The sequence below is a fragment of the Trachypithecus francoisi genome, unplaced genomic scaffold (genome assembly GCF_009764315.1).
Source record: "Trachypithecus francoisi isolate TF-2019V2 unplaced genomic scaffold, Tfra_2.0 Lachesis_group5, whole genome shotgun sequence".
Taxonomy (NCBI): domain Eukaryota; kingdom Metazoa; phylum Chordata; class Mammalia; order Primates; family Cercopithecidae; genus Trachypithecus; species Trachypithecus francoisi.
In genome coordinates this window covers 24,587,797-24,606,554 of record NW_022681470.1, presented here as the reverse complement: position 1 = coordinate 24,606,554, position 18,758 = coordinate 24,587,797, and the positions used below count along the sequence as shown (strand labels likewise).

Below are 18,758 nucleotides of genomic sequence, written 5' to 3'. Positions count from 1 at the left end.
ATTAAACATCAGGTACTTTACCCCAAAATATATAATTTAGTCTTAATATTGACCATATGAGATAGAAACTATTATAATTTCCATTTTATAAATTCAAAAACTGAGGCTCAGAGATGTTAAATGACTTGTCTATGGCCATATTTATAGTGTGCAATGGAGTCAAGATTTAGTCACAATAATGTGGCCTTACAGGCAATCACAAAACCTCAGTGGTGTGCAAAAATAAACATTTGTTTTTCTCACAAATGTGGGGTTCAGTTGATCTTGGCTGGATTTGGTTGATGTTGTCTTGGCTTATTCACATGCCTCGGGTTCAACAGGCTGTTGGCCAACCTAGCGGCCTCAGTTGGGATAATTAGGGCAATTAGGTTCTATGTGTCTCATCTTCCACCCAGTATGTTTGTCCTGGCAATATTGGAGGAGCAAGAGAGCAGGCCCAATGCAAAAGCATTTTTCAAGCCTCTTCCTGTCTTACGTTTGCAGATAGTCCATTGATGAAAGCATTCACAAGGCTGAGTCCAGAATGAGAGGACTCTGCCAAGTTACACGGCAAAGGGCATAGATACAGGTACTGGGGCCATTAATGCAGTCAGTTTACTATGCAAACCCAGGACTATCTGATCCCAAAGCCTGCACTCTTCATGATTTTTCTGTACCATCTCTGCAGATAAAAGAGTGAGAAATACACATACCCATATGAACAGGACCCAGTTCCTGCCCAGAAAATTCACAATCAAGTGGGGAAGACCAACATACACAAACTTAGCTGTACGTTACATGGGAACCTTTAATATATGCTATAAGAGAGGCATAACAAAGTAGTATTGTAGTTCAGAGACGGGCATAATCCATTTTGAGTAAAGGGCTTCTTCAAGAGATACTGTTATGGAGTGAGGAAACATATGCACCCTGGCCTATGCTGGGACACTGTCAGTATCCTGTGTTACCACCTGCTATGGGGTCTTGGGCAATTAAACTCTTTGTGCCTGAATTTCCTTACTGGCAAAATGAACATAATAATCATACTACTTTTTTTTTCTTTTCTTTTTTTTTTTTTTTGAGATGGAACTTTGCTCTTGTTGCCCAGGATGGAATGCAATGGCATGATCTTGGCTCACTACAACCTCCGTCTCCTGGGTTCAAGTGATTCTCCTGCCTCAGCCTCCAGAGTAGCTGGAATGATAGGTGCATGCCACCACGTCCAGCTAATTTTTGTATTTTTAGTAGAGACAGAGTTTCACCATGTTGGTCAGGCTGGTCTCAAACTCCTGACGTCAGATGATTCACCTGCTTCGGCCTCCCAAAGTGCTGGGTTTACAAGTGTGAGCCACTGCGCCTGGCCAGTAGTGCTTTTTTCTTTCTTTCTTTCTTTCTTTAGACGGAGTCTCGCTCGGTCGCCCAGGCTGGAGTGCAGTGGCGCGATCTCGGCTCACCGCAAGCTCCGCCTCCCAGGTTAACGCCGTTCTCCTGCCTCAGCCTCCCCGAGGAGCTGGGACTACAGGCGCCCGCCACCATGCCCGGTTAATTTCATTTTGTATTTTTGGCAGAGACGGGGTTTCACCGTGTTAGCCAGGATGGTCTCGATCTGCTGACCTCGTGATATGCCCGCCTCGGCCTCCCACAGTGCTGGGATTACAGGCGTGAGCCACTGCTCCCGGCCAAGTAGTACTTCTGAACAGTGTTTTTGTCAGGATTAAAGAAAATGATGCATGTAAAGCACTTGGAACTGCACCAGACACATAGCATGTGCTTAAAAAAAGGTGTGCTATTATTGTTTAAGCAATTGGTGGAATTTTTCCAGAATGTGTGACTCTGCACCACACTGAAGTCTATTGGGCCATATATTAGGTGTCTGATCTCCCCAGAAAGGGGTTTCCTCTACCAGTGCAGACTCAACAAGCATTTATTGAACAATGTGCCAGGTGCTATGGAAACAGATGCTACCTGAGTTCTTTGGATTCTCCACTATCAAGTAAGACCTTCTCCTCCTTTCTCCTTCTCTTGGCATTTGCAACCCTTGAGTCAGGGGATAGACTCATGTTAGCAATTGAGAAGGAAACTTTCTGGGGACTAAGAACTAGTCACTCTTGCTCTCAATATTTCCGTTTTGAATCTAACATCTGTTTTTTTTTTTTTTTTCTTCTCTTCAGCATGTTTGGTATGGCATGCCTCATCTGCAACAGAAAGGAGGATTACCCTTTGCTGGGTAGGTAGTAGGTCTTGATTTTAAACTTCTTTATTGAACTATAACAAAACATGCAGGAAAATACATCAATGATAAGTGTGCAACTTAATGAATTATCACAAAGTGAAAATATAATCATTGTCCAGGTTAAGAAATAGAAAAATAGATCCCAGCACTTTGGGAGGCCGAGGCGGGAGGATCACGAGGTCAGGAGATCGAGACCCTCCTGGCTAACACGGTGAAACCCCGTCTCTACTAAAAATACAAAAAACTAGCCGGGCGCGGTGGCGGGCGCCTGTAGTCCCAGCTACTCAGGAGGCTGAGGCGGGAGAATGGCGGGAACCCGGGAGGCGGAGCTTGCAGTGAGCCGAGATCGTGCCGCCACTGCACTCCAGCCTGGGCGACACAGCGAGACTCCGTCTCAAAAAAAAAAAAAAAAAAAAAAGAAATAGAAAAATAGCAATACACCAGGATCACTCTTTCCTACTTCCTTTCCCCTGTTTAAAAAATTGATACAGATGGAATCATACATTGTATAATTATATATGCCTTATATATACTTTCTCTTACTCAATGATGTGTTATATAATTCATCCATATTGTTGGGTGTAGCTGTAATTCATTCTCTGTCATTACTATGTAGTATTCCATTTTTATAAATATACAACAATTTACCCATTCTGTTGCTGTACAACATTTGGGTTATTTCCAGTTTTTGGTTCATATGAATAATATTGCCATAAACATTCTTTTTTTTTTTTTTTTTTTTTTTTTTGAGACGGAGTCTCGCTCTGTCGCCCAGGCTGGAGTGCAGTGGCGGATCTCAGCTCACTGCAAGCTCCGCCTCCCGGGTTTACGCCATTCTCCTGCCTCAGCCTCCGAGTAGCTGGGACCATAGGCGCCCGCCACCTCGCCGGCTAGTTTTTTGTATTTTTTAGTAGAGACGGGGTTTCACCGTGTTAGCCAGGATGGTCTCGATCTCCTGACCTCGTGATCCGCCCGTCTCGGCCTCCCAAAGTGCTGGGATTACAGGCTTGAGCCACCGCGCCCGGCCGCCATAAACATTCTTACACAGTCTTTTGGTGAACGCATGTATGCATTTCTGTTGAATACAATGTAGGAGTAAAATGTAGGACTGAAATTGTTGGGACAAAGGGTGCAATTTTGGTAGATGATGCCAAGTAGTTTTCCAAAATGGTTGTATTTATTTCTAGTCTGATCGAGAATGTTAAGAGAGTTCCAGTTGTTCTTCATCTTTGGCAACAACTTCGTTTAATTAATCTTTATCCTTTCAATAATTCTGTTGGGTATATAGTGGTATCTTATTATGGTTTCCATTTGTATTTCCCTGATGTGGTTGAGTTCCTTTTTCATAAGTTTTTTGACCATTTGGACTGATTTATTTATTTATTTTGAGACAGAGTCTCACTCTGTTGCCAGGCTGGAGTACAATGGAGCAATCTTGGCTCACTACAACCTCTACCTCCTGGGTTCAAGTGATTCTCATGTCTCAGCCTCCTGAGTAGCTGGGATTACAGGTGCCCGCCACCATGCCCAGTTAATTTTTGTATTTTAGTGGAGATAGGGTTTCACCATATTGGCCAGACTGGTCTTGAACTCCTAGCTTCAAGTGATCCGCCCACTCCAGCCTCCCAAAGTGCTGGGATTACAGGCGTGAGCCACTGTGCCCAGCCCAGACATTTTTTTAAAGTACTTGTACAATTTTTCACCTACTTTTCAACTGGGTTGTATTTTGATTATCTTTTGGAATTATTTACACATTCTAGAAATGGGTCCTTTGTCATTTGTTTGTACTGTATATCACTTTTCCCACTCTGTACTTGCCTTTTTACTCTCAGTTATGCATTTAATAAACAGAGTTCTTAATTTTAATGTAATCAAATTTACCTGTCTTTTATAGTTAGTGCTTCTGTATACTATATGAGATACCTTTCATGACCCAAAAATCATGGAGATATTTTTCTAGCATTTTTTTCAGAAATTTTGTTTTTACCTTTTATATTTAAGTCTACAATCCATTTGGAAGTGATATTTTTGTGATTCCTGGTGATAGGGCCCTTATTGTATGAAAGATAACTTGAGATTAGACAGGAGTAGACCTAAAATGAGGCAGGGATCTACCTATGAGAGAAGAGACCCAACGAAGATTGGCATGTGGATTCTGAAGGCAACCACTTCCAGTAGCACTTGTAATTTCCTTCTGTCAGACACAAACATCCCCGAAAGTCTTATCGTAAGTTAAATCTTGGTCTTAACTGTGTTAAGGCAATTAAGAGGAGGCTCTGTCTCACACTTTGGAGAAATATCAGGCCACAATCTTGGTGTCAGCAGAGCCCGAAGGAGGGCAACAGTTCCAGAACTGCAAAAAAAAACACTTGGGCCAGGAGAAATGCCTCATTTTCACAGCTTTCAGGTAGTTTTCAGGGTCTTCAAGCCAATCACTTCATTTAAGTCCAGATTCCAAAACTCCGGAAGCTAGAGAGAAGGAATACCCACTCTCGCCCTCCTCTGAGGCCTTGCTTGTCATCCTAGAATATACTTATTTGAATAATTGACAGCAACAGAATCCTAACCTTCTTTCTACAAGACTGCAGACCCAACATGGCAGTCACATTAGAACACATTATGTGTATATTTCTTTTTTTGTTTTTTTGAGACAGAGTCTCACTCTCTCGCCCAGGTTGGAGTGCAGTGGTGTGATCTCAGCTCACTGTAACCTCTGCCTCCCGAATTCAAGCGATTCTTCTGCCTCAGCCTCCCAGGTAGCTGGGATTACAGGTGCGCACCTCCGCACCCAGCTAATTTTTGTATTTTTAGTAGAGATGGGGTTTCACCATATTGGCCAGGCTGGTCTTGAACTCCTGATCTTGTGATCTGCCCGCCTTGGCCTCCCAAAGTGCTGGGATTACAGGCGTGAGCCACTGTGTGCAGCCTATGTGTATATTTCTCAGTCTGATCTAGTTGCCTTTTTGCCCTGATTCCACCAGTATGACAGAAAGATCAGGCCCACATACCTTCCTTCAAGCTATAACCAAACACAGATTGTCAGAGACTAGCAGCATGGGAAATGCCCTTCTTTTACAAGAGCTGTTATAAATGCAATTGCAACAACATGGTTGACAACAAAACTATAATAAATAAATAGTGGCTTTTTAGGGTAAAAACTGCATACAACAGTCCCTGATATTGAGGCTTTGCTTAGACAGAAACAAGGTGCAGGCATTTCAAGTTAAGGAGACCACCTCATTTGAGAATCCAGCTAAAGATAATCCATAAGGTTCTACCTGTAGGTGTTCTGTATGAATAGAACACAGGGAGCTGGAAGAGTCAGCTAGGCAGCCTTTTTTTTTTTTTTTTTTTTTTTTTTTAAGCTTCCTTAGGAAACTTTATTTTTTTATTTTTATTTATTTTTATTATTATACTTTTAGTTCTAGGGTACATGTGCACAATGTGCAGGTTTGTTACTTATGTATACATGTGTATATATGTGTGTGCAGCTATGCAGCCTTTTAAGCCTCATCCTCTGAGTTCCTATGTGAGCTTCATTCAGGCCAAAGAAAAACACAAAACATCTCACAAAATTGAGGTTCAAATGCATTTTCAGAAAGGGAATATTTCACCCAAAAGAAGCAATACAGTCTGCTGAGTAGTTCTCACTAAGCCATACTCAGAAATTTCTATTACCAGGCAAAGCACTTAGCTTCTTTTTATTAAATATCTACACTTGGATTAATGGTCCTTCAACAAAGACATTAGATAATACCTGGATATTTATTTGTTCTATCAGTGAATAACAAAATGGGCCTCCACATTCATCTGCCCAGCAAAGAAGGAATAGTTGGCTCTCAATGAGTCTCCACCTTTTTTGACAGAAATTGCTCACTGCTTAGAAATTACAATTCTTCCAACTCCTTCCTGTACACCCAGATTTCAAAGATTGTGAGCAGAGTTTCAGATTTCAGCTAGGGTTGTCACAGTATTTAAAAACACACAAGAAAAATAAGGGTTGTAACCCAAGGTGATTTTTATTTTTTTCTTTTCCTTTTCCAAGTTTTCCATATTTTCTACAGTAAGCATATGTTAGTTTTATAGTCAGAAAAAACCTACAATTTATTTTCACTAAGAATTTAAGTTGTTCTTATGATAGAAATAATCTGTACATGATGTCTGAAGGCAAATTGAATTTTATCCCTGGTAATGCTTTTTGTAGCCCTGAATTAAGTATAATTTTCATTTACAGAGGGCAAGTTTCCTTTATCACAGAATCAGAAATAAAAATATTTTATCTATAATTGTTTAATGTAGGAAAACTAACTTTGATAAACTTATTTCCTAATGCAGTAGTCTACAGATTACTTCTAGTGTGTTAAAAACAAACAAACAAAAAAAGAACAACAACAACAAAAAACTTTAGGGTTAGACAGCCTTGGTTTAATTCCTGGTTGTGTAATCTAAGCAAATCTCAGTTTTCTACAGTATAATTAAACATTATAATGAACGTTATAAGAATACTTTCCTTCACAGCTTCTAATCAAATAAAACTGCAAAACCACATGGTTAGCTTAAAAAATTTTGAAAGTGCATAAGGCTTGAAGAAAGTCTGTGAACAATGCCATGGAGAAATTCCAAGTTGGGTTTTTTTTTTTTTTGAGATGGAGTTTTGCTTGTCGCCCAGACTGGAATGCAATGGCTCGATCCCAGCTCACTGCAACCTCTGCCTCCTGGGTTCAAGCGATTCTCCTGCCTCAGGCCTCCTGAGTAGCTGGGACTACAGGCACCTGCCACCACATCCGGCTAATTTTTTTTTTTTTTTTTTAAGTAGAGACAGGGTTTCATAATGTTGGCCAGGCTGGTCACGAACTCCTGACCTCAGATGACCCGCACGCCTCGGCCTCCCAAAATGCTGGGATTACAGGAGTGAGCCACTGCGCCTGGCCCAAGGATATTTTTAGAAGGAATGTTTCTATGTGCCTTTTTATATCTCTAGACTATTTTATGCTGATTGAGTTTGCTCTTTTTTAAAACTAAAAATAACAGGACGTAATAAAGAGATCAACTACTTCATGTGTACTATGAACAAATTTTTGATGTCTAACAGCAGCCAAGTCTTAATGTATGAGGGATTACAGGGATATGGAAAAAGCCAGATACTTATGAAAATTGAGTACCTGGCCCAAGGTAAGAACCACAGGTGAGTGTCTTGGAATGATTGTTCTGTGTGAACCCATAGAATCCTGATTTATTTTGATGCTCTTCTCCTTCCTATAACTTGCCTTATGTAAATTATCCATAACCTACCATGATTGGATACCATGACCCTTGTGCTAAATAGATAACTAACAATAAACATACAGAGCTAAGAAAAAGAGAAACTGGGCTGACCCATGGATATCCTGATTTAATGCCAGGTAGGGCTTGGTTATTTAAAGTTTCCTAAGTAATCCCAATATTCAGACAATTGGCATATATGTTGAGATCAAGGCTAGATTTGGTCTGCAGAACAAACACGTAAGTTTATCCAGCTAGCTGACAGGGAATCACTAGTTCAAACCGTTTAGTCCTGAGACTGGGGTTAGAGAATGAGAGGTCTTTGGATTTTTCTCTGGAAGACAGATCTAATATACTTGTCTCATGTTGTTTATTTATTTTCATATAAAGAATATCATGAGGGCATCTCTGGGACAATCCATTCTACTTCCTCATGGAAGTAGATAGTATGGTATTCAATAACAGTAGTGATGACCAGGACAATAATTGCAGTGTCTCACATCCTTTCCCCAGCTAACCTAAACAGTGTGAGGGGAAAATGCTTGTTAATCTTATAATATTCTTAACTATATCTCTATCCCACATTCAAGTTAGACCTGAGAAAGGCCAATTTTAAAATATCTTTACCATTGCTGAAGGGATAATTCACAACAGTCAGAAGACATTTGTTTAGTCATGTATTCAATCATTTATTGAATTCCTACTATGTTCAGGAACTACTAAGTGCTGTTTTCGTTAGCCAGGGCCTCTGTAAAAAAAGTGTTACAAATGGGTGGCTTACAACAGAAATTTGTCTCATAGTTCTCAGGGGTAGGAGTTTGAGATCAAGGCATCTTTTCTTCTCTGGACCATGAGGAAGAATCTGTTTCATGCCCACCTGCTAGCTTCTGGTGGTTGCTGGCAATCTTTGGTGTTTCAAAGATGGCTTGTAGAAGCATCACCCTAATCTCTGCCTTCATTTCACATGGCGTTCTCCCTGTGTGTTGTTTGTGTCCAAATTTCACCTTTTTATAAGGGCATCAGTCATATTCGATTAGAGGCCCACCCTACTCCAGCATGATCTCATCTTAACTAATTGTATCTGCAACGACTCTCTTTTCAAATAAGGTCACACTTTGAGGTCCTAGAGGCTAAGAATTTAACATACGAATTTTGTGCGGACATGTGTCAACAAATGCCAAAGCCCTGAACATCAATAAAGTCTGCTCTCTGCCCTCAAGGAGCTCTCACAGAAGAGGAGGAGAGAGATAATGTGTTAGTCCGTTTTCACACTGCTGTAAAGAACTACCTGAGACTGGGCAATTTATAAAGAAAAGAGGTGTAATTGACTCACAGTTCCACATGGTTGGGGAGGCCTCAGGAAAATTAGAATCATGACAGAAGGCAAAGGGGAAGCAAAGCATGTCTTATATGGCGGCAGGAGAGAGCGAGCAAAGGAGGAAGTGCCAAACTTTTAAACCATCAAATCTCATGAGAACTCCCTCACTGTCATGAGAACAGCATGGGGGGAACCACCCTCATGATCCAATCCCTTCCCAACAGGTCTCTCTCCTGACACTTGGGGATTACAATTCGGGATGAGATTTGGGTGAGGACACAGAGCCAAACCATATCAGATAACATTAAAAGTTGAATGTAGTGAGGGCAATGATAGAGACATGCAATAGAGAATTGTGGAAGTTAAGAGAAGAAAGGATATGTAGCCAACCTTGGGACACTGATGACAATTTCCAGGAGGCTACACCTGAGCTGAGACTTAAGATGAACGTCAAATGAGGGGCAATGAGAAGTGATAGCACTCTGAGCTGAGGAGACAGCATAAGCAAAAGCATGGAGAGGAGAAACAGCTCTGGGTGTGCAGGTAACTCTCACCTGCTTGCTGTTGTGAAGGGTAGATTGCTCGGCAGAGAGTGGCAAGAAAGGATAGAATGAGGCTCTGGAAAGTCTTATGTGTCACATAAAGGAGGCCTCGGTTCATGCTGTTAGGCAATGGAAGCTCCCAGTCAGAGTGGCTTGCTATTGTGGTAGTATAGGGTGGCAGTAGGAATAGAAAGGAGAGAATTAGCTAGGTTAAATTAATCAGGGCTTAGGAACAGGAGAATGAGGGAGTATATATATCAGAAGCAGCAATAAAGAACAATTGCCCTTGGCGGAGCAAGATGGCCGAATAGGAACAGCTCCAGTCTCCAACTCCCGGCGCAAGCGACACAGAAGACCAGTGATTTCCGCATTTTCAACTGAGGTACTGGGGTCATCTCACTGGGGAGTGCCGGACAATCGGTGCCGGTCAGCTGCTGCAGCCCGACCAGCGAGAGCTGAAGCAGGGCGAGGCATTGCCTCACCTGGGAAGCGCAAGGGGGAAGGGAATCCCTTTTCCTAGCCAGGGGAACTGAGACACACAACACCTGGAAAATTGGGTAATTCCCACCCCAGTAGTGCGCTTTAAGCAAACAGGCACACCAGGAGATTATACCCACACCTGGCCGGGAGGGTCCCACAGCCATGGAGCCTCCCTCATTGCTAGCACAGCAGTCTGCGATCTAACCGCAAGGCAGCAGCGAGGCTGGGGGAGGGGCACCCGCCATTGCTGAGGCTTAAGTAGGTAAACAAAGCCGCTGGGAAGCTTGAACTGGGTGGAGCTCACAGCAGCTCAAGTAAACCTGCCTGTCTCTGTAGACTCCAACTCTGGGGACAGGGCACAGCTAAAAAACAACAGGGGAAGCAGCAGAGGCCTGTGCAGACCCGAACGACTCTGTCTGACAGCTTTGAAGAGAGCAGTGGATCTCCCAACACGGAGGTTGAGATCTGAGAACGGACAGACTGCCTGCTCAAGTGGGTCCCTGACGCCTGAGTAGCCTAACTGGGAGACATCCCCCACTAGGGGCAGTCTGACACCCCACACCTCACAGGGTGGAGTACACCCCTGAGAGGAAGCTTCCAAAGTAAGAATCAGACAGGTACACTCGCTGTTCAGCAATATTCTATCTTCTGTAACCTCTGCTGCTGATACCCAGGCAAACAGGGTCTGGAGTGGACCTCAAGCAATCTCCAACAGACCTACAGCTGAGGGTTCTGACTATTAGAAGGAAAACTATCAAACAGGAAGAACACCTATACCAAAACCCCATCAGTACATCACCATCATCAAAGACCAGAGGCAGATAAAACCACAAAGATGGGGAAGAAGCAGGGCAGAAAAGCTGGAAATTCAAAAAATAAGAGCGCATCTCCCCCTGCAAAGGAGCGCAGCTCATCACCAGCAACGGATCAAAGCTGGTCAGAGAATGACTTTGACGAGATGAGACAAGAAGGCTTCAGTCCATCAAACTTCTCAGAGCTAAAGGAGGAATTACGTACCCAGCGCAAAGAAACTAAAAATCTTGAAAAAAGAGTGGAAGAATTGATAGCTAGAATAATTAATGCAGAGAAGGTCATAAATGAAATGACAGAGATGAAAACCATGACACGAGAAATACGTGACAAATCCACAAGCTTCAGTAACTGACTTGATCAACTGGAAGAAAGAGTATCAGCGATTGAGGATCAAATGAATGAAATGAAGCGAGAAGAAAAACCAAAAGAAAAAAGAAGAAAACGAAATGAACAAAGCCTGCAAGAAGTATGGGATTATGTAAAAAGACCAAATCTACATCTGATTGGGGTGCCTGAAAGTGAGGGGGAAAATGGAACCAAGTTGGAAAACACTCTTCAGGATATCATCCAGGAGAACTTCCCCAACCTAGTAGGGCAGGCCAACATTCAAATTCAGGAAATACAGAGAACACCACAAAGATACTCCTCGAGAAGAGCAACTCCAAGACACATAATTGCCAGATTCACCAAAGTTGAAATGAAGGAAAAAATCTTAAGGGCAGCCAGAGAGAAAGGTCGGGTTACCCACAAAGGGAAGCGATCAGACTAACAGCAGACCTCTCGGCAGAAACTCTACAAGCCAGAAGAGAGTGGGGGCCAATATTCAACATTCTTAAAGAAAAGAATTTTAAACCCAGAATTTCATATCCAGCCAAACTAAGTTTCATAAGTGAAGGAGAAATAAAATCCTTTACAGATAAGCAAATGCTTAGAGATTTTGTCACCACCAGGCCTGCCTTACAAGAGACCCTGAAGGAAGCCCTAAACATGGAAAGGAACAACGGTACCAGCCATTGCAAAAACATGCCAAAATGTAAAGACCATTGAGGCTAGGAAGAAACTGCATCAACTAACGAGCAAAAAAAACCAGTTAATATCATAATGGCAGGATCAAGTTCACACATAACAATATTAACCTTAAATGTTAATGGACTAATTGCTCCAATTAAAAGACACAGACTGGCAAACTGGATAAAGAGTCAAGACCCATCAGTCTGCTGTATTCAGGAGACCCATCTCACATGCAGAGACATACATAGGCTCAAAATAAAGGGATGGAGGAAGATCTAACAAGCAAATGGAGAACAAAAAAAAGCAGGGGTTGCAATCCTAGTCTCTGATAAAATAGACTTTAAACCATCAAAGATCAAAAGAGACAAAGAAGGCCATTACATAATGGTAAAGGGATCAATTCAACAGGAAGAGCTAACTATCCTAAATATATATGCAACCAATACAGGAGCACCCAGATTCATAAAGCAAGTCCTTAGAGACTTACAAAGAGACTTAGACTCCCATACAATAATAATGGGAGACTTCAACACTCCACTGTCAACATTAGACAGATCAACGAGACAGAAAATTAACAAGGATATCCAGGAATTGAACTCATCTCTGCACCAAGTGGACCTAATAGACATCTATAGAACTCTCCACCCCAAATCAACAATATACATTCTTCTCAGCACCACATCACACTTATTCCAAAATTGACCACAAAATTGGAAGTAAAACACTCCTTAGCAAATGTAAAAGAACAGAAATTATAACAAACTGTCTCTCAGACCACAGTGCAATCAAACTAGAACTCAGGACTAAGAAACTCAATCAAAACCGCTCAACTACATGGAAACTGAACAACCTGCTCCTGAATGACTAGTGGGTACATAACGAAATGAAGGCAGAAATAAAGATGTTCTTTGAAACCAATGAGAACAAAGACACAACATACGAGAATCTCTGGCACACATTTAAAGCAGTGTGTAGAGGGAAATTTATAGCACTAAATGTCCACAAGAGAAAGCTGGAAAGATCTAAAATTGACACTCTAACATCACAATTAAAAGAACTGGAGAAGCAAGAGCAAACACATTCAAAAGCTAGCAGAAGGCGAGAAATAACTATGATCAGAGCAGAACTGAAGGAGATTGAGACACAAAAAACCCTCCAAAAAATCAATGAATCCAGGAGGTGGCTTTTTGAAAAGATCAACAAAATTGACAGACCACTAGCAAGACTAATAAAGAAGAAAAGAGAGAGGAATCAAATAGACGCAATAAAAAATGATAAAGGGGATATCACCACGGACCCCACAGAAATACAAACTACCATCAGAGAATACTATAAACACCTCTACGCAAATAAACTAGAAAATCTAGAAGAAATGGATAATTTCCTGGACACTTACACTCTCCCAAGACTAAACCAGGAAGAAGTTGAATCCCTGAATAGACCAATAGCAGGCTCTGAAATTGAGGCAATAATTAATAGCCTACCAACCAAAAAAACTCCAGGACCAGATGGATTCACAGCTGAATTCTACCAGAGGTACAAAGAGGAGCTGGTACCATTCCTTCTGAAACTATTCCAATCAATTGAAAAAGAGGGAATCCTCCCTAACTCATTTTATGAGGCCAACATCATCCTGATACCAAAGCCTGACAGAGACACAACAAAAAAAGAAAATTTTAGACCAATATCCCTGATGAACATCGATGCAAAAATCCTCAATAAAATACTGGCAAACTGGATTCAGCAGCACATCAAAAAGCTTATCCACCGTGATCAAGTGGGCTTCATCCCTGGGATGCAAGGCTGGTTCAACATTCGCAAATCAATAAACGTAATCCAGCATATAAACAGAACCAAAGACAAGAACCACATGATTGTCTCAATAGATGCAGAAAAGGCTTTTGACAAAATTCAACAGGCCTTCATGCTAAAAACGCTCAATAAATTCGGTATTGATGGAACGTACCTCAAAATAATAAGAGCTATTTATGACAAACCCACAGCCAATATCATACTGAATGGGCAAAAACTGGAAAAATTCCCTTTGAAAACTGGCACAAGACAGGGATGCCCTCTCTCACCACTCCTATTCAACATAGTCTTGGAAGTTCTGGCTAGGGCAATCAGGCAAGAGAAAGAAATCAAGGGTATCCAGTTAGGAAAAGAAGAAGTCAAATTGTCCCTGTTTGCAGATGACATGATTGTATATTTAGAAAACCCCATTGTCTCAGCCTAAAATCTCCTTAAGCTGATAAACAACTTCAGCAAAGTCTCAGGATACAAAATCAATGTGCAAAAATCACAAGCATTCTTATACACCAGTAACAGACAAACAGAGAGCCAAATCATGAATGAACTTCCATTCACAATTGCTTCAAAGAGAATAAAATACCTAGGAATCCAACTTACAAGGGATGTAAAGGACCTCTTCAAGGAGAACTACAAACCACTGCTCAGTGAAATAAAAGAGGACACTAACAAATGGAAGAACATACCATGCTCATGGATAGGAAGAATGAATATCATGAAAATGGCCATACTTCCCAAGGTTATTTATAGATTCAATGCCATCCCATCAAGCTACCAATGAGTTTCTTCACAGAACTGGAAAAAATGGCTTTAAAGTTCATATGGAACCAAAAAAGAGCCCGCATTGCCAAGACAATCCAAAGTCAAAAGAACAAAGCTGGAGGCATCATGCTACCTGACTTCAAACTATACTACAAGTCTACAGTAACCAAAACAGCATGGTACTGGTACCAAAACAGAGATATAGACCAATGGAACAGAACAGAGTCCTCAGAAATAAAGCCATACATCTACAGCCATCTGATCTTTGACAAACCTGAGAGAAACAAGAAATGGGGAAAGGACTCCCTATTTAATAAATGGTGCTGGGAAAATTGGCTAGCCATAAGTAGAAAGCTGAAACTGGATCCTTTCCTTACCCCTTATACGAAAATTAATTCAAGATGGATTAGAGACTTAAATGTTAGACCTAATACCATAAAAACCCTAGAAGAAAACCTAGGTAGTACCATTCAGGACATAGGCATGGGCAAGGACTTCATGTCTAAAACACCAAAAGCAATGGCAGCAAAAGCCAAAATTGACAAATGGGATATGATTAAACTAAAGAGCTTCTGCACAGCAAAAGAAACTACCATCAGAGTGAACAGGCAACCTACAGAATGGGAGAAAATTTTTGCAATCTACTCATCTGACAAAGGGCTAATATCCAGAATCTGCAAAGAACTCAAACAAATATACAAGAAAAAAACAAACAACCCCATCAAAAAGTGGGCAAAGGATATGAACACACATTTCTCAAAAGAAGACATTCATACAGCCAACAGACACATGAAAAAATGCTCATCATCACTGGCCATCAGAGAAATGCAAATCAAAACCACAATGAGATACCATCTCATACCAGTTAGAATGGCAATCATTAAAAAGTCAGGAAACAACAGGTGCTGGAGAGGATGTGGAGAAATAGGAACACTTTTACACTGTTGGTGGGATTGTAAACTAGTTCAACCATTATGGAAAACAGTATGGCGATTCCTCAAGGATCTAGAACTAGATGTACCATATGACCCAGCCATCCCACTACTGGGTATATACCCAAAGGATTATAAATCATGCTGCTATAAAGACACATGCACACGTATGTTTATTGTGGCACTATTCACAATAGCAAAGACTTGGAATCAACCCAAATGTCCATCTGTGACAGAATGGATTAAGAAAATGTGGCACATATATATCATGGAATATTATGCAGCCATGAAAAAGGATGAGTTTGCATCCTTTGTAGGGACATGGATGCAGCTGGAAACCATCATTCTTAGCAAACTATCACAAGAACAGAAAACCAAACACCACTTGTTCTCACTCATAGGTGGGAACTGAACAATGAGATCACTTGGACTCGGGAAGGGGAACATCACACATCGGGGCCTATCATGGGGAGGGGGGAGGGGGGAGGGGGGAGGGATTGCATTGGGAGTTATACCTGATATAAATGACGAATTGATGGGTGCTGACGAGTTGATGGGTGCAGCACACCAACATGGCACTAGTATACATATGTAACAAACCTGCATGTTATGCACATGTACCCTAGAACTTAAAGTATAATAAAAAATAAAAAATAAATAAAAAAAAAAGAACAATTGCCAGATAGTTTGGAAAATCTCCATCATTATAGCTGAATATGAGAAGACAGAACTTTCCTTTAACCTTTATTATTTTCAAAAATATATATTTAAAAACTCTCTTCTGATTCTTGATTTTCTCACAAACAGGGTCATTGCCATTTCATTGACTAAGATCAGCTTCCATCAAACTTTCTATACCATCCAGATGCTCATGGTCAATGTCCTAGGCCTGGACACTTGTAAACATTATAAAGAACGACAGACCAACCTTCGAAATAAAGTCATGACACTGTTGGATGAAAAGTTCTACTGTCTTCTTAATGACATTTTCCATGTTCAGGTAACTAGCTAGTAGTATACTTCTGCACGAATAACCATGGGCAGGCACAGCAACTCCTCTCTGGTGCATTGTGACTCAGCATCTCTTTGGTCTGTATTTCTGGAGTATCCAGATGGTGAGTAAATGGCTCCCAATCCTCTTTGGATGTGCATCCACATTCTTGACATATTAGAGGTATCTTGAAATACCATGCTCAAAAAATTCCAAATGACCACCTGCTGACTCATTTTTTTCTTACCTTTCTATCATAGCTGTGCTAGCTACTCTGGGACACAAAGTCTCTCTGTTCCTACAAGTGATGCCAGTGCAGAGACTGTGCCCTGTCTTTTCCTGAATTATCTAACACAGGGGTCCCCAACCCCTGGTACTAGTCCATGGCCTGTTAGAAACCAGACCACACAGCAGGAGGTAACCAGTGGGTGAGCAAGTGAAGCTTCATCTCTATTTATAGCCACTCCCCATTGCTCACATTACCACCTAAGCTCCTCCTATTGTCAGATCAGCAGCAGCATTAGATTCCCATAGGAGCATGAACCCTATTGTGAACTGTGCATGCAAGCGATCTAGGCTGCATGGTCCTTATGAGAATCTAATGCCTGATGATCTGTCACTGTCTCCCATCAACCCCATATGGGACCATCTAGTTGCAAGGAAACAAGCTCAGGGCTCCCACTGATTCTATCTACATTACGGTGAGTTGTATAATTATTTCATCATATATTACAGTGTAATAATAATAGAAGTAAAGTGCACAATAAATGTAATGCACCTGAATCATCCCAAAATCATCCTCCCTGCCCCAGTGCATGGAAAAACTGTTTTCCACAAAACTGGTCCCTGGAGCCAAAAAGGTTGGGACCACTTATCTAACACATGAGGATTTTAAGACACAGAATAGTTAAGTGTTTTGCCCAAAGTCGCACAGCCAGTAGTTCCCTTTGCTATTTTCCCACGCTTCATATTCTCATAATTCTTTGTACAGTTTCCTATTTCTCGGGAGATTTCCAGGATGAGCACCTTGAAAAAGCAAAACCAATTGGAAATATTGTTTATGAAGATCTTGGAGCAGGTAAGAGCATCTGTGGGTCAAGAAGTTGGGGGTGGCCGGGTGCGGTGGCTCACGCCTGTAATCCTAGCACTTTGGGAGGCCAAGGCAGGCGGATCACGAGATCAGGAGATCAAGACCATCCTGGCTAACACGGTGAAACCCCGTCTCTACTAAAAAAATACAAAAAATTAGCTGGGCGTGGTGGCGGGCGCCTGTAGTCCCAGCTACTCAGGAGGCTGAAGCAGGAGAATGGCGTGATCCCGGCAGGCGGAGCTTGCAGTGAGCCGACTTTGCGCCACTGCACTCCAGCCTGGGCGACAGAGTGAGACTCTGTCTCAAAAAAATAAATAAATAAAAGAAGTTGGGGGCAGAAAACTGGGCAAATCACTACGAAGCCAGGTGGTTTGACCGCATTGGCAAGAGGCTTTTGCATATGTGAAGGCTTTATCCTAAAGTGCTTCATTCTCCTCCATCCTTCCAAACCTCAAGCTAAAGGTCTGTTTAGAGGCCGGGCGCGGTGGCTCAAGCCTGTAATCCCAGCACTTTGGGAGGCCGAGACGGGCGGATCACGAGGTCAGGAGATCGAGACCACCCTGGCTAACACGGTGAAACCCCGTCTCTACTAAAAAGTACAAAAAACTAGCCGGCCGAGGTGGCGGGCGCCTGTAGTCCCAGCTACTCGGGAGGCTGAGGCAGGAGAATGGTGTGAACCCGGGAGGCGGAGCTTGCAGTGAGCTGAGATCCAGCCACTGCATTCCAGCTTGGGCAACAGAGCGAGACTCCGTCTCAAAAAAAAAAAAAAAGAAAAAGGTCTGTTTAGAATTTAGATGCCTTGAAAAGAGTCCCTTAATATCACTCCTAGGAGTCTGGCCTCTCTCAGCCCTCATTTTTTCATGCTTTGTTGAGATATAATGTACCAAAGTGGTTACATATGCAGACTCTGTAGTCAGACCACTGAGGTTTGAACCCCCAGGCCTATCACTTGCTATCTGAGCAACCTCAAGCAGTGACTTACCCTCTCTACGTTTCTGCTTTATCATCTATCAAATGGAGGAAAATAATAGTACCTAGCTCACTGGGATGTAAGTTTAAATGACTAAATTATATGTAGAAACCCTTAGAACAGTGTCTCTTTCATAAGAAACACTCAACAAGAGTTAGCTCTCTCTCTTCCAGTAATATCATGACTGTCTGCTATATATTGATCACCAAATTTATATTTCAGTCCCCACCTCTCTTATAAAAACTAAAACCATACTCCTAAGAACCTTCTAGATATTCCACTTGGATGTAGTGACTCACGCTGAGTTGAGTGTCTAAAGCTAAATTCATTTTTTTACTATAGTGCCCTTTCTTCCTCATCCTGACCCTGATCCTTGATTTCATTAGTAGCAAATTATGCCATTCTGTATCATTTAAAGTTATCCTTATCTTCTTTTTCACCCACATTCCCACATTTACTCACGGCCAAGTCCTACTATTTTTACCTTAGAGAGTCTCTGGAATCTCCTTGCCCTCCCTTCCTATTGCCATAGTTCAGGCTCTTATCATCTTTTCCTGGACTGTTTC

The 18,758-nt window shown here is 41.7% G+C and overlaps 1 protein-coding gene across 5 annotated transcripts in view; it reads left to right on the top strand.

The window, feature by feature from the left end:
* The window catches only part of ADCY10 (adenylate cyclase 10), a 107,119-nt gene that overhangs the window by 35,655 nt on the left and 52,706 nt on the right, over positions 1 to 18,758 (top strand). For all 5 annotated transcript variants that reach the window (XM_033197233.1, XM_033197232.1, XM_033197234.1 and 2 more), the window contains 4 exons: positions 2,151 to 2,206; positions 7,244 to 7,397; positions 15,949 to 16,141; positions 17,124 to 17,210. In XM_033197233.1, coding sequence (XP_033053124.1) covers positions 2,151 to 2,206; positions 7,244 to 7,397; positions 15,949 to 16,141; positions 17,124 to 17,210 — 490 coding nt within the window. The remainder of the gene's footprint in view (positions 1 to 2,150; positions 2,207 to 7,243; positions 7,398 to 15,948; positions 16,142 to 17,123; positions 17,211 to 18,758) is intronic.